Source organism: Haemorhous mexicanus, chromosome 6 (genome assembly GCF_027477595.1).
Source record: "Haemorhous mexicanus isolate bHaeMex1 chromosome 6, bHaeMex1.pri, whole genome shotgun sequence".
Lineage (NCBI taxonomy): Eukaryota > Metazoa > Chordata > Aves > Passeriformes > Fringillidae > Haemorhous > Haemorhous mexicanus.
The window spans coordinates 16657168-16674154 of record NC_082346.1 but is presented as its reverse complement, the minus strand read 5'-3'; the positions used below and the strand labels follow the sequence as shown (position 1 = coordinate 16674154).

Below are 16987 nucleotides of genomic sequence, written 5' to 3'. Positions count from 1 at the left end.
GAACTGAGATATTCCCATAATTAACCACTAGCCATGGGATATTATAATATATTCCATGGTGACTAGTATTCTTTCCATTTCCCTCCCCCCTCCCAGTAGAATTAGAATGGTTAATTTAGCTCTGTTTTCACCTATTGCTAACATGAATCAGTACAATTAAATATAAGAACGAGGCAATCACTGTTTAGGCCAAACCAGCTGGTAATGACCAGTCAGACCTTTTCCAGTTGGCCTTTGCTGCTAGAAGGTTGAAAGAGCTGTAACTCACCAACCCATACTTGCAAAAGGAGCATGTTTTAGAAAATGTAGTTCAAAACTCGTCATAGTTCTAAATGCTAAATTCTAGTGGAGTATTATAGAATAGATTGATTTGCATGCCATGGAATAAACATCCTTACATCTAGTCTTGTCTCAGAGTGAGTCATTTTGCATTAGTGTCAAGAATTTGAGCTGTTGTTCTACTTTGCAGTTAATCATCAGAAAGAGACTGGATTGTCTCATGAATATGCATGATGGTATAGTTGTCCCTTCAACTTACTAGGCACCTAGTTTCTGTAATGAGATGTACAATATCTGCCATTTAAAACAGCTGAAAGGTCCCAAATGGGAACAAATGAGAAAGCATCTGGCTGTTTCGAATTCCAGCCCTGTTTTGTCAGAAAGCTCTGTAATTGCTGAGTACTTGGCTCCTACTCTGCTCTATGAAGCATTCAGCTCTCAGGAGCCTCTGAGATGCATTACACAGTCCAGCAACACAGCTGTAGAACTCTCAAAATTCTTCCACTAGATGTAACAGCTTTCCAAAATATCTTGAGACTTGTATGCCCTTAACCAGGACCAAAGTTTGGGCTCCTAGAGCGTGCTCTCATCCTTAGTTTTGCTGATCAGCCTCCACTGTACCATTTGTCCCTGCAACCTAGACTTCACACATATTATTCACTGTGTGATGGTGGGACTAGAATGGATAAATGTGCTACCCATTGCTCTAAGAAAGCAGTCTGGCTGAATCTTAAATCACTACGCGGGATGGAGGTTAACGGTCAGATGGACATTCCTCTAAGAGGTTTCCTACCTGCTCTGTTAATTTCTAAAATTTCTTCTTGGGCCAGTGGGCAAGTGTCGCTCTGAGTACTGTGGTGTGGAGAGTTTACGACAGATTTACAATAATTGGGGGATCCCAGCTGGGGTGGCCTCGGGATATGCTTCTTTTTTTTCTTTGGTAGCTTCTGCTTAGCCATAGCTAAGGAGTAATACATTCCGAAATTGTTCACAATGACAGGGACAGGCATGGCAATGGTCAGCACACCAGCGAGAGCGCAGAGGGCCCCCACCAGCATGCCTGACCAAGTCTGAGGATACATGTCTCCGTAGCCCAGGGTCGTCATGGTGACAACAGCCCACCAAAAGCCGATGGGGATATTTTTAAAGTGTGTGTGTTCACTGGCACTAGGGTCATTTGGTTTAGCACCTATTCTCTCGGCATAATAGATCATCGTGGCAAAGATTAAGACGCCCAATGCCAAAAATATGATGAGCAGCAAGAATTCGTTTGTGCTGGCACGGAGGGTGTGTCCCAAGACCCGCAACCCGACGAAGTGGCGGGTCAGCTTGAAAATTCGCAGGATTCGCACGAAACGGACTACGCGGAGGAAGCCCAGGACATCCTTAGCAGCTTTGGAAGACAGGCCACTGAGTCCAACCTCTAGATAGAAAGGCAGTATGGCCACAAAGTCAATGATGTTCAAAGAGTTTTTGATAAATTCCACCTTGTTTGGGCAGAAAGTGACTCTCATCAAGAATTCAAATGTAAACCAGACCACACAGACACCTTCGATGTAGGTGAGAAAGGCTTCCGTCTCCGCTTCCCTGTAGTGCCGCACCTGGGTGTCATTCCCGATGAATTCAGTTTCTGTCTTGTTCACAATGGGGTTAAATCTCTCGTGGGTCTCGAGGCAGAAGGTGGTAATGGAGACCAGAATGAAGAACAGGGAGGCAAATGCCACATACTGTGGAAAGAAAGATATGAGAGAAATGTTAAACCATAGGTTAAGTATGGGGGCTTTGATTCTGAAGCATCAGGCGGAGGCAAGAGCTGTATTAAATGTGAATATAATGCCAAGTCTTCTTCCTGTGGGCTTAAGATGCCAAGTCTCACCTGCAAAGACAGCCTAACATTCAGCCTGGGAGGGAAAGCCGTATATAAGTACACACTAAAGTCTATTCTTGTACAGATAGCACCTTAGTGTGAGTGTCAATTGAAGCAAGCACTTAAATCTCAGGACTATCTGTGGGATTTAAGGTTAAAGACGTATTGAAATTGTACCTTCCTGAACTTGGTCTTCTGTTACTTCCTTGCCTTAAAGAGAGAGCACACCTTCCAGGACAGCTGCCAGGCAGTACTTTTCTCAGCATTCTCCCAGCAGTATCATGGCTGCTCCCAGCTTAGTGAGAGCTGTAATATTTCAGATCTTAGAAAGGTGCTAGTAAATACTGGTGGCAGTCTCAGGTGGGCTCTACAGCAAGAAGCAGAGTCCTTGGCACCATCAGACTTTCTTGGCAAACCCCAGACACAGGTTGAGAAGAGTCACACTATCAAATAGAGCTTTCAAATGCCTCTGTTCTCAGTTCCCTTCTCTAGATCTTGTGGGAGTGGGGGATGGGGGGGTAAGGAAGAGCTTTCAGATAAGCCTGTCATCTGATTCCAAGGGACACAGATCTTTTTGCTTTTACAAGACACAATTTTTTTGAAGAGATTCTCATTGCAGTGTAAGACTTGTACCAGAATTAGATGAATTTTTTTTAAAGGATGTTGGATTTCTATTACAATCTGGCCTCGAATGTTTCCAGGGATGGGGCATCCGCCACCTCTCTGGGAAATCTGTGCTTGTGTTCCGCCACCCTCATTGTAAAAAAATCTCTTCTAGTATGAATCTTCCCTTGTTTAGTTTAAAACCATTACCCTGGGTCCTGTCACAACAGGACTTACAAAAATGTCAATCTGCATCTTTCTTATGAGCTTCCTTTAAATATTGACTGGGAGACCTTGTTGGCAGCAATAAGGTCTCCCTGGAGAATTCTATTCTCCAAGCTGATCAAAGCCAGCTTTTTTAGCTTTTCTCACTCTTTCCTCAGCCTAAAGGAGGTCTCTTGGTTATATTCCAGGATAATTGAGGGGTACAGTCAGAGCAGTCAGGCCAAAATTCACAAGTCTTGTAACCACAGTTTCCCTGCTCAGTCCTCCTTTAATCAATTAAGTAATTTGCACATATCTAAGTCTCTTTGTGCGTTGGAGTAGTACGGTCATGGTAAAACCTCTTGCCACTCCACTCCCTACATCTGTTATCTTCTTGTTTGTCTTGCGTGTCACCTCGACAAGAGATGTCACATAAGGTATTTCCCTGTCTTTATGAGCATGAGCAACTGTGATAATAAAAATATTAGTTTCCCGTTCCTTTTAGTTTCCTGTTACTCACAGTGTCCCTTTTTCAACAGTGTAGTCAACACAGGGGTTGGAAAGAACTAGTTTCTTCTGTCTGGGTGTTGCCAGTGAATGCAGTGCAATAGTCTGAACAAAATTGTTGCCAAAGGAATGGACCCATTAAAAATAACCTATACTTCAAACTATCAAAGCTCTCCTGCAATCAAGTTCCTCTGTCTGCCTTCCTGGGTAGACCTAGTGTAGAATTACACTTGACCTTCTATATTAGCAAACAAAGTCAAAAGCATGGATTTGCCACATTTTGAGGTGAACCGTTTAATAGAATACAAAGAAAATGGAAGAGAATAAAATCACAAAATCATTTAGGTTGGAAGGGCCCCCTGGAGGTTGTTTGGTACAACTTCAAAGCTGGATCGGGTTGCTCCTGCCTAGTCTAGGTGTATCTCCAAGGCTGGAGATCCCACAGCCTCTCTGGGCAGCCTATGCCAGTGTTAGGCCAGTAAGAGCAAATAAGCTTGGAAGGACACAGAAGCAAACAGACTCTTCTGCTTTTCAAATTCAGCTTTGTTGCCAAAGAGATCAGAACCATTGTTGCAAATTTAAACAAAAAAGTGATATTTTCCCCTAAAAACGTCAGGTTCTTACAGCACTATTATGTGAGGATCTGCTATACATGCTGATATGTGCTAAATCAATGCCTAATGTATCTGGGAGATAAACAATATCAAGATTAGGGAAATTGAGAAGCAGGATTTTTGGGTATATTTTTTGTCAGAATCTCCTGTTAAGGAGGGAAATTTCTTAATGCACCATTTCTCCATCTGTAAAATACGTGGTGTTGATCATGTGGTTTGTGATCCTATAGAAATGTGTGCAGGTTCTATATGCTTTTATCTAAATGTTAGTGGCTTTAGTATATCAACAGTCTTCCTGAAAAATCACTTTTGTGTACGATATCAATAGCACTCAGAGATTGATTGTCTGCATGTGAGTAAAATGAGAATCCAAAAGCATCTTGCACCAAGCAGTCAGGAAGAAGTTCCTAGCAGCCTGAGCATGTCTACTGTGTTCCAGCCTGGGGCAGATTGTTGCACAGACTCATACAGCCCTGAGAGTTCAGGCTGCAGAAGGAAGTGCTGACACTTCCTTAAGACAGGTAGCACTCACAGATGAGAAGGAGAGACGGCAATAAAACCATTTTGCATTTTAAGGGTTTATGAAGATGGCCCCTTTCTTTATCCTGACTCAAATGCAATCCTCTTCTTGGTGTATATGAATATATCTCCTGTGTGAGTTTTTCCTGCTTAGGACAACCTTCAGGCTGACCTTGCACAGAAGGTATCTTGAAACTGATGTTTCATTGTATTGAAGAGAATAAATAACCAATTCTGACCAGGAATTAAGTTTTCTGCAGTGGTACAGGTTGGCAGTGCTATGGGAGAGAACATCACACCCATGATCTCTCCTTGTTAGCCCCTGTGTGCTCAAACCTTGGCTTCACACGGTAATTGAGAGCTTTTAGTCCCCACTTCAGCAGAGCAGGAAGCACCTCCTAAATGAGTGTGAAGTGTCTGCTTCCTATCTGGTTTTAACAGCATTTTTTCCCAGGGATGGGCATGTTTTTGTAGGCTTTGTGGCTTTGAAAGCATGAGTCTGCTTTCAAGATTTCATTAAACTATGTATGAGTAATGGTATTGACAGGAAGACTCCCAGTATTTTTCTCCAATTTAACTTTTCTCCAATTTAAGTTCAGAAATGCCTGAAAGTCAGGCCTGACAATTTGTTCACTGGCATCCATCCCTGATAGATTTATCATCTTCAGCTTCTTGGAACACAGGAATTTAGCAGTTTACCACAAGTAAACTGGCACAGATTTATGTTTGTGATCCCCAGTTTATATTGCTCTCTTCTCTTCTTTCTTCTGAGTATTTTTCTTTGTTAATCTGAGATTTAGCAAACTGTAAGCATGATCTAATAGCACAAAAATCGATGAGTAGGCTTTTCTAGGAAAACCAGCATTAATTTTTTCCAAAGATATGAAAAAAAAAAAAGAGTTCTCCCTGGCCTACCATCAGAGGCCCATTTAGCCTAACATGATAACTTGTCAAATCCGGAGATGGGCAATGCTGATAAAATCTGATGAAAACTACAGGACTCACATGGGTTCTATTGTCTTTGAAAATCAGTCTTTCTCTTTTTATTTCACGAATAATGGTCTGAAAACTAATCAAACCAATGGATCGCTCTTCTATAATTTAGTGGTTCATAATCTTACATTTTACAGCAGTTTCTCTTCTTCCTAAGATCTGGATGGGCTGAGGGAAAAGAGTGAGGATTTTAAGAAGTGATGTCACATGCTGTTGAGTTACATAATGGCAACTAAAATTTTCTATAATTAAAGAATATACCTAGGTGAAGTGTTTGAAGTGATCAAAACTCTTTTATTTGCTTTGACATGTGAATGATTTCTATTTCACTAGAAATGCTGCTGCTATCACTTTTTTTTTATGGCTCTAATACCAACAAAGAAAAATCTCAGATTGTCCAAAATCACAAAAGCCATAAGCAAAGGCAGAGAGGAGATTTAACAGGGGGAGATTTGGATTAAAATGTAAGTTGCATTAAAATATTTTCATTCTGGAGACAGAAGAAATTACACTCCTGCATAATTTCTCTTAATACTGGCTATATTTTAATACATTTAGTTGGAAAGATTCTAAAAGGTGTCATGCCCCTAAGTGAAGAATTTTGTAACCTAATTTATCTTGCCTCTGATTAAATCAGTCTGTCTGTCTGCCTATCTATCTATCTATCTATCTATCTATCTATCTATCTATCTGTCTGTCTATCTATCTATCTATCTATCTATCTATCTATCTATCTATCTCTTCTCCCTGCCTTATGTCTAACCCAGCCATTTTTGCCAGGGCAGTGGGAATATGAAGTACCAATTAATTTATAACAGTAGTGTTTCACATCAACTTTGCATGGCTTTAAAAGGAGCAAGGTAGTGGAATCAGACATAGCCCCTCATGAATAATTAGCCAGCATCTTTCCACTCAGCATGGAAAGAAAACAAAAGTCCAACAGCCTTAAAAACTCAAATAAACCTTCTAATACATGAGGATTTAGAGGCTAGGCTTAGATAAAAGGTCTGAGTGTTGGATGAGACAGGATTAAATACAGAGGGTTTGCTCTTTACTTCTGGGAGTAGTTTTCTAAAACAGCACTTTACCTTGCATGTCTTAGATAGTTCTGGTCTTGGAGATAAGAAACCTTCTTTTATGCTTGAGTCCACACAAATATGCTGGATAACCTTCTAGAATTCTTTGATATGGTGCCTGGAATTCCCAGACTTCAGTGCAGATGGGCAGTGAAGGTTGGTGACAAAAGTACCAGATCAGAAATCAGATGAGTGAGGCTCTTTTCCAGCCTCCACCATTGACACATTCAAGCATGTGGGCCTGCATCTTTTGCACCATTCTTTTTCTTTTTATTTTTTTTTAATTTTAATTTAATTGAGATAATAAAGTCTTTGGGGCTTGGAACTGCCTGCCAACTTACATCTGCTCCCTGTCCAGACCCATGTATGTCTGGAGTGGGGACTTGGGAAGGAGGCCTTGGCTGAATCTTGGCAGCACTCTTAGATCAGAGACAAGGAAAGTGTGTGGTGGCAGTGGAAGCAGCAGGGCTTTGCAAGTCAGGTTTCAGTAACCGCAGAGTTTGTTTTCTAGGAAATAGCGGTGCACAAGACACGCTATTCATAATTCATTCCAGATCACACGTTCAGGGCGAGTTAGTAGCAGCTGCACGCCGCAGACATGTGCTCTTCTCCTTTGATACTGCTCAGAATCATTTAACAATCCTACTCAAGCTAGATGGGAGAAAAGAAACAGAGAACACTCAAAAAAGATTTGCCAGACTTTTCCTTTCCATCTACTATCAGAAATATTTTTGAAAGTGATTCTTAATCCCTATCCTTTTATAGGGAAATTCAGGAAATTGTACCTTCCCCAGAACCTCTGGATGAAAAACAGAGGAAGGTGGCATTTTGATTGAACTACATCTGTTAAAGCATCAGGAAATTCTCTATGTAAGTGGCACTATCTCTTTGCTGTTGAACCAGCAAAGAAGAGGAACTAAGCAGTTGTCATCTCAGTCTGCATGAGCGGGACCCTGAGCAGCCGGAGGTTTCCTGCTTCTCTCTTTGCTGCTTCTCTCTCTCAGGGCTTGCCAAGACTGAAATGGGAGGTGAGAACATAGAACTCACCACAGAACTCTGTCTCTGAGGGAGAAACGATGGTAGTCTTACTGCTATGGAGCTTCCTGAAAAGTATATTGTGACTCTAGTGAGATCTATTATGTTTGGGTTAGTTTGTTTTGGGTTTTTTGTTTGTTTGTTTTGGGGGAATGGGAGAGGGCTGAGGGGTGTGGATGGGCAGAATAATATAAAAACCACAAGTCTAGTAATTTTTCACTTTGTCTATCTCTGCTACACACTTGTAGGAAAAAGCTAGGCTCAGAAGAGTTTCAATAATATATGCTGGCAACAGAGGAGTTGGTTTTCTACAAAACATCAGTAATTCAAACATACCCAGAGACCTGTGCTAGACCTGTATAATGCACTGGGGTTTCTATTTACAAAGAATCTCTTCAAGTACTTTACCAACTTTGTTTTACAGTAGTTCATCTGATTGAGGTTTGTCTCTCAAAACTACTGTACTTCCATGAAAATGCCAGCGTTTGCCCATCTGTGACTCGAATCTCAAAGCTTTGCCTATTTTTTGTTTTAATCTGTAAACAGTACTTTAATCAATCTTAATTTAAGATTAATTTAGTCCAGCCCATGTGTCCCCTAATTATTTAACAAGACAAATCTTTTTGCTGCAGCTAAGCCAAAGTATGGCTTAAGTGAAAGCTGCCTTAAATACTTAGCTTTATAAACACTTTGTTATGTCAAGATCAATTTTCCAGGCTTTCTTAGAGATATGGACCCTGATTCAAACAAATGACTCATTTTTAATGTGCCAGTAATTCTGCTGAATTTTTGAAAGTTATACTGAATCTGTATGACTGATCAGATGACTAAATGTGGGTACATGATACCAACAACCAGATAATGCTGGGGATGTGAGCAAAAGCTAGGACACTGTCAAAAAACATCCTCTGCAATATTTCATTAAGAATCCTAATGGAAGATGTTTCGAGATCCTGTGAGCAATGATCATGAAAAGGAAAATATTTGCATGGGAAAAAAAAATCCAATAATTTTTTTATGGGTGTGGTGTAGGTATATGAAGGCACAATCAGATGTTAGGACCAAGCTGTTCTCAGTGAAGGCAGAGATGACCCTCTCAGCAGTCTGCCTCTCACTGAGATGATAATACAATTGATAGAGACGCTCACATCAGCAAACATGCTGGTTCACTCACAAGATTATTCAAATTCATGTTTTGTAGCTGTGACAAATGGAAGAACGAGCCTTGAGGATAGACAGAGCTTGCTCTAGAGTTGGATAAAAAGTCCACTAGCAGCTCATGGACCAAATGATTATGTAATGCCAAAAAATATATGACAGCTTGCAAAAAAATCTTGGAATGCTTTGTGGCACACAGACATGAAACAGCGTGTTAAAAAAAATGTGCAGTCATCTGTGGAAAATATGCTTAAGTTATTCGGTGTTGACGTTGCAATAAATAAATTAGAAGCTGATCTCTCAAATGTTAGTCCTAGCAGGCAGCAATGTGCTTTGACAAGGTAGTTACTGGGATAAGCAAGGCTGCATCAGAACTGGAAGTGGGGTATGGACAGTGCTCCTCAGGAGCCACATGGCCAGCCAGGTGGTCACCAGGCAAGGGCTGGAATGGTTCTTTGTAGGTCACAGGCAAACCTTCCAGTTTTATCTAGGACAGATTAAGTCTTGTGAATTAATGGGAACATTGACACTGCAGAGAAGTGAATTTATTTTGCAAAGCTTCCTTGCTGCTTCCTAGTCTGGTAGTGAGAACTAAATGGGAACAGTATGGTGGGACCAAGGAATATTTCATACTGCTCAGCAATGGCGCAGTGGGAAATTCTTAACATATATAGATTCCTGTTCCAAAAGGGCCCCAAGACTCCTGCAGCTGAGTATATGAGACACAGCAGAAGGAGCTATAAGTGTGAAAGTAAGCCTTCCATCTCTGAGGGACTGCAGAAATGTGTGCTTGATAGGGACCTTCAAAACTGTCATTTCCCTGTCCCAAAGCCCAGTCTTTGATCATTCCTGAAAGGCAGCTACACTGACTGTTGTAAGGGTCTCTACTGGTGAATATCATGGAAATTGTGCAAGAAATTTATCCCAGTACTTCACCATTTTTAATCTTTTTTTTCCTTCCTAATGCCTAATCTAAATCATCTTAATTTTAAGCTTTTTCATTTTTGTCCTATCCATCACAGACAACTAAGCATTTAGAAATTTTCAGATGTTTTCCTAAATTTGTAAGCTAACAACCACTGAGCATTCAAACATCCCATGAGTCCTAGACATCTCTTTTCATATGCTCGTGCTTTTGCTGCATAAATTCAATATAATTATTAATCTCGTTTTCAGATGATGCCACACACTTTTATACTATCAGTTCTCTCAAAAGCTTTAGGATTAAAGAAACTGAGAAAGTCATGTAATATCTAATACATGGAGCATAAACTAACACATGGCAAAAGAAACCACAATTTTAATTGCCCATTAGTACTAGGAGTTTCAGTTTTTTTTTTTTTGTTAGGCAGCTGGTAACATTTTTTGGACTTTGCATGGTTTCTGTTCTAAACTGAATGGGAGAGTTTTGTAGCAATGAATGGTGGTGGTGTCATGCGTTAGGATTTTCAGGATCTCACCTCACCACCTTTGTTCTGGATTTATCTCCTGAGAAAATCACACTTCCTTCCTCTCTAACTTACTGCTGGTCTATTTTTTTCCCTTTTTGTTACAGCTTCTACACTGTGACTTGCCCAAAGGTGGCTTAATTCATATGCTTATATGCTTATATGTGTGCAGCTTCTCTCAAACCTACTTTTGAAGTGGTGCTAGAAGCCTTTCATAGAGTTGGACACATTATTTCTGCATCCTTTTGGAGCCCACCCTCAGTGAGGTTTGATTCACCAACTTCAACTTCACAGCAACCCCCAGGAATGAAATTGTCACAGGTACGAAGCAGGTAGAGGGTGCTTGGTGGTCTCTATTTCCTTTAGAAAGATCATGCCCTGCTTACTTACCTTTTTTTGCAAGAGGAAAACCTCCAGTGTGTGGGAGTATTGAGCAGAAAAGTCCATAAGGAAACACCTGAAACACAGGGAGTCTTTGCTCTGAATGTAGATCTCCTTAACTTAGCATGTGAGGCCAGCTTTCCTCCCTATGGCTTTTAAGCCAAGGTACTTGGTATGTGTTCCAGTTCATGTGTGTGCAGACAATAATGCTTCTGCCTCAGGACAAAGTAAAATGAGCACCTGCCCAACTTTTGTAGTTTCCCATGTGGGCAGGGTGGCTACATAACCAGCCTTGGACAGGGTGAGAGGTCTGTCTGCACACCTTCCACACACATTCACACAGAGCTGCTAGGGTGTGTCAGGCTGTAGGATGATGCTGGCAGCTCCTACTTAGGATGAAGTGGAAGGTCCAGAATGAATCAAGCCCCAAAGGTGAGCAGTTTATGTCTGCAGCCTTAACCCAATTTCTCTCCCAAAGCAATACTATAGCAAAAATAGTTATAGAATTCATCTACAGACCAACTTACTTCATATCTGACCATGGATTTTGAAACCTCAGTTTCTGACTCCGTGGGATATGTTCCGAAGAGATTTAAATTCTGGGAGCAGCTGAGTGTTTACCCTCTGATAGTTGAGTTTAGCACCTCAGAACAGAGGCACTCAAAATAACTTCTCACCCTGGAAAACTGGAAGCCCTGGGATCACTATAGCGCCCGTAAATGTTGAGCTCAGGATTTCCTGTTTTCACTGCAGTTTGTGTGGATGGATGTCATAGATGATGTATTCCCTGAAAAGCCAGAGTTCTTAACAAGGTGTCTAAAACCAAGGATGTTAAACCTCAGGCATTTCAATGACTGCTTCATTTTGGATAATTTCAGCATTTCTTCATATTTTTTTTCCAGATTATGACTAGCAGTGTCTTGTGGGCACTTTCCCTTCCATATTGTTTGCTTGGCTTAATCTATAGCTAGCAGTTTTTGCTTTTAAAGCATTATGGCCATAATTCTTTCCTACCTTTGGGTAGTGTGTAGCACAAAAGTCCTGTTAAGCTCCTAGATGGCCTAAATATGTTACTAAATATTGAGACCTTTTTGTGCCTTTGCTCTACAAAACCTAAATATCAAATATCAACACTATTATATAATCATATAAAAGTATATCCACCTTATTTATAATTGCAACTATTACAAATCAAAAAGAAAACCCAACAATTATTTAAAAAATAGGCAGTATTTTGGAAAGCAGAGGATGTTTTCATTCCCTAGTTAGGCAGAGGCTCCTGCACAGCTTAATTTGTGCAAGAATAATGCACAGGATGGGAACATACAAAATTTTCACTGACAGCAATCTTTGTCAGTACTGGGTTTTGACTGGCTGTGAGCCATTTTAGATATCCAAATTAGTGACAACATAACTTATAAAACTGTGTTGGTAGCTCTTTTAGGCAACTTCCAAAATAGCCTTTGTCATATAAGAAAGATGAGGATGAATGTTTGAGCAGGGCCTGTTGCAATTACATGAGAGTTAATGGTTTTTAACTTAATGAGGGAATCAGGCTTAGATATAAGGAAGTTTTTTCATTGTGAGACTGGTGAAACACCAGAGCAGGTTGCCTAGAGAGGTTGTAGATGTCCCATCCCTGGAAACATTCAAGGTCAGGTTAGAACTCTGAGCAACATGATGTAGTTGAAGATGTCCCTGCACACTGCAGGGTGTTGGACCAGATCACCTTTAAAAGTCACTTCCAGCCTAAAGGATTCTGTATAGTCTGTCTTGACTCAGACCAGCAAGATTGAGGGTATTTTTTTCAACATCAGCTCTCCTGTCTCTCTGAAGAAGAAAATATTTTTTCCTGTATTTCTGTGGCTCCACTCTTCAATGTGTCAGCAGTAAGTATCTGGAATCATAACCTGGCCACTAGGTGCCAGTCTCCTGTTCAGGCAGTCACACACTTTGCTTCCCCAGTAATTTTTTTATTCTTTATCTAAGATCTCATGGAGAACAGCCCAGTTTGGTTTTGGTGAAATTCCACTGTTTTGTGGGCAAGTATAGATGTGTTATTTACAGAAAGCATAACATACAACCCAGACTCATGAGGACATCTGCCATGGCATGAGCTGCCACCATGGTACATGACACAGGGCAGTCAGAGCACATGGCCACTCCCCTTGCTGACAGCACCATCCTGATTTCAAGGAGAAAGTTGTAACATCTTTTTTTTCCATGGTACAATATTTTCTCCTACTGAACCCAATCTAGATACTTGTAAAAACTCTGTCCTGACATGGAGGAGAGCAATGAAAAAGCCTTGTCCTCGTTGTTGTGTTTTTAAGGATAAATTGGTGAGTCACATCTAGCCCCTGTGACACCAACCCTGCTATGAGCTACAGGTGGTGATCACCCCTCCCATAAGCCAGTTCAGGGTTGGCAGCTGTGGAGGCCTTGCAGAGGGAGGATTTCCAGGGGGGTTGCTGCAGAGCTGATTGCTAGGCATTGTCAAAGGTGCTTCCTACAGCCCTTTGCAGGTGAGAGCCATTCTCTCATCTGGTGCTGTACCAAGTACATCTCTCTATTAACCCCTTTCAGCTGGGGCTACAAAAGACCTGGGAGGAGCCTTTTGAACTCTTCTTAGGAGGGGTATTGCATAAGCAACAAGCAAGTACTTCTAAATCCAACCTCTTGTGCAGTCAAGGTTAAAAGAAAGATGAAAATATTTAGAAAGGATCACAAGGTAAGTCATAGCCTAAACCTAGAGAAAATTTGCTTTCTGGACAAGGTAGAAGGAATCTATGGTATTCTAAAAGGTTTGCTAGCAATATTATGCAACTGTGTTTAGCTTATGTTCTGCAGTATACTCTACATCTTGTTGGATGATAAGATCCTCTCATATATTATTGTTTACTTCCTTCTGGCTGTATCATCTGTGGTGTATTTTCATTTCTTAGATTTATTCAAGAGCACATGCTAAGTGTGGTTGGAGAACCAACTCAGTTTCTGAATTCTATCCTCAGACATAAAGGAAATATCTTTCATTTGAAACAGCTCTGTTTGAATAATATGTATCTTCCTGCAGTACAAAGAATCCAAAATACTCTATAGCATCTAACAGTGTAGAACTCTATACCTGCTGTTGAAATGTTAATGTAGGTATCAATCTCTGCAACTGTTTTGTAAGGCAAAACAAGTAGGTACCACTTCTGTGCCACAGACTAGGTGATTGTGTTTAGAGCTTGTGTTTATCAAGTATGGTGTCTTAACTTTCATTACACAACTACCAGTTTTGAGACCTTGAATTGGGGTAAAATTAGGGGACAGTGTTCAAAATCTGTATCTTAATATCTAAACTTCCCCAGGGGTGGATAATCTGTGAAATTTGGAGTGCTGGGCTGTTGTTAGGGTACTGAGTCTGTTGGCCAAGATATGGTCCCCCAGAAATTCTGTTTGCAGAGTTCAAAGCCATCTGGTTGTGAAACTCCAGCTCAGTCCTTGAGCCATGTTCTTCCCCTTAACCTTGCAGCTCAGTGAGTCCAGCACACAGTAAATGTGTGTGGGGTGTAAAGAATGGAGGGACTGGGCTCAGATCTGTGTAGGCTCTTAGAGTTTTGTTCTTTGTGCCACCCTGTGACATTAATGACTGTGGAAATGGCAGCTCTGGGTTAAGAAAACATTTCCACTTCTCTTTCTAGTGTCCTCAATACTTTCTCATGAGACTTTGAAGTCCTCAATGCTAGGAAATCTTATCAGATATTTTACTATGATTGGACTGATGGCTTATTAAAATTTAGCCCTTCAGGAGATTTTGATTTGGAGACTGAATAACAGTGAATCACCAGAAATCACTAATCACTTCTGGAAATCTTCCCTACTAAGCATCCATATAATAGGCACAAAACTGCATAAAAATTAAAGGGAAAATGCGAGGGGATTGGGGGTGAAGTTGGAGAAGAAAGGAGAAAGGCAGGACTTGTGTTCAAGCCAGGTATTCTGTTAGCAAATAAGGATGAAAAATAGCATTCACCCCAGAGGGCTTATTTTTACTTGCTCCATTTCTAATTCTTAAGTGATTTGTGGCAATTGTGTGCTGCCATAAGCCTGCCTATAACATCAGCTATGTGCGATTGAATGTTTTGGGAGAGCACCAAAAACTGTTTCCTAGGGAGGGAAAGTTAAAGGTGATTTTAAAACATAGAGGTAGCTGAGACTCAGAAGATGTCCAAATCAAGGTTTATGATTATTTTTAAAAACTTATTTATTTCTCAATCAGAGCTTGAAGTAGTTTTATATTTAACTTGTGGTAAAACCTCAGTGAGGTGAAAGAGGCATTGTGACATCTTCCTTGAATGCCCTGTGTCTTAGATTGAGGTGCACAATTTTCTGGAAAGATGGAAAAGCCTATTCCTGTCTTGATGCATTAGGTGCAAGCAACTTCCCTAAACAGATTACCTGCAGCTGAGCAACATAAATGCCACTCTAACCTCAGGATAGTTCAGAGGACACTGATTTGAATGCAGTAAATGGTTTCCTCCATAAAGCCATCCTTTCCAGAATAGGAAGCACATCTCAGGTGCTGGCTGGAGCCTGGAGAGGTGAATGTCGCCACTTCATCTGCCTCAGAAACAAGAATCCAGGATTTCTGACCCTTTTTCCCATCTTTCATTCAGCAATCCAGGCAGCTGCCTGTTTGTGGGGAACTTTGATATACAGAGAATTTGTAATGTAGTAGGAGTCCATTTCTGCACCTCTTCCAGTGGGCAGCAGAGCTGGTTTTGATGTGAAATGTTGAGCTGAGTATGTGATCATCAAGCTCTTTGTAATCCAAGATTGTGGATTCCCAGATCTAAGCTCTTCATAACACACTGTCTCACTGAGGTGAAGATTTGCAGCAGAAAAATTAGCTTATCTTTAACCTGGCATTGTGGGTTGACAGAATTTGCATTTTGCAAACCTTTTGTCTCAGAGCAAGTGTTGACAGAGTACTAGGATTTCTCTTTTTTGTTTTTTAAATTCCTTTTCAGAATAGTCACAAAAGTTGGGGAGGGAGGAATTGCTCCGTATTTTAAAGGAGCTGTAGCCATGGTAACTGAGGTGCCTTCAGTTGCCACGGTAACAAATGCAGCTCGACTGCCTTGCTGTAAAGCCAGACAAATCTACTCATGATCTGTTGATTTTAAGATGTTTTATAAATTGTTGAGCTATTTTAGGCACTTAAATCCATAAATCAAAATGTCTGTTAAAACGACCAATACACTGTAGTATTTATGAATTATTCACCCCATTCTTATTTCACCAACTGGATTTTTTTCCCCCCTATCAATGTATCTAGGCTTTCTCCAGTCCTAGTTTTTCTTATTTATTGTTTAGAAAAAGATCTTTCATCAGAAACAGATGATTCATATTGCTACTTATAAATCTCATTTATTTGAGAAATTCTAGCCCCCCTCCCATACATCCCCTGCTCAGTCCTGCAGTCTCTAACTGGAGCTTTATGTACTTCTGCCCTGAAACAACAAAATATGCTTTGCTAAAAATTTGCTAATGAATTAAATCAATACAATTTGGAATGAGTTCCATCTCAAACAATCAATACAGGCCCAGTGATGTACAACAGGCAGGCAGGTAAATTGGTCTAAATAAATTTACAATTGATTTTACTTTTCAAACCAAATTAGGACACTTACAGTCTTACCAAACAAGATAAACTGCAACTTATGCAAATAAGAGTATTCCTGGTTTTGTCTTTTTTAATACTAGTTGCGAACCTGTTACTTTTTAAAGATCAGTAACTTATACTCCTGGAGTAATAGGCATGATTTCTTGGCCTAAAAGCATGGGCAAAACAGGTCATGTTTATTCATTTCTTCAGATTGTTTTCACTTGTAACTTGTGGTAGCCGCTGCTTGCTAATGAGCTCTAAAGCATTGCATAATTCAGTGTAAGTTATGTAATAGGTTTGCACTCAAATAGATTTGTGTCCTGGTACGGATGTGCATGAGGGCCAGAACCTGCTTCTGAAGACATGGCTGGGTTGGGTGGGTGCACCAGCACCGTCTGCCCTTGTTTCCCCCTTCCCCATCTGAATTCCCCACTTTGCCACTGGCTCTTGTGCCCAAAGAAGAGTAGAGTCTTGAAGGAGAATGCTTTTTGTCCAGGTGGGGCATTGTGCTGAGCCTACACTGCTTGATCCTGGCAGGAGCATGTCCAGAGCCATGCAGTCTGAGGTCATCAGAGCTACATGGGCATCGAGGGCTTGGCTCTGGAAGGAGCATAGCTGTGACAGTGTGCCCAAGTCTGCAGGATCTGCCA

General features: G+C 40.8%; 1 protein-coding gene across 6 annotated transcripts in view; it reads right to left on the bottom strand.

Moving 5' to 3' along the window:
• Positions 1-16987, bottom strand: part of KCNC1 (potassium voltage-gated channel subfamily C member 1) — a 123667-nt gene that overhangs the window by 37186 nt on the left and 69494 nt on the right. For all 6 annotated transcript variants that reach the window (XM_059848974.1, XM_059848975.1, XM_059848972.1 and 3 more), the window contains exon 2: positions 1073-2006. In XM_059848974.1, coding sequence (XP_059704957.1) covers positions 1073-2006 — 934 coding nt within the window. The remainder of the gene's footprint in view (positions 1-1072; positions 2007-16987) is intronic.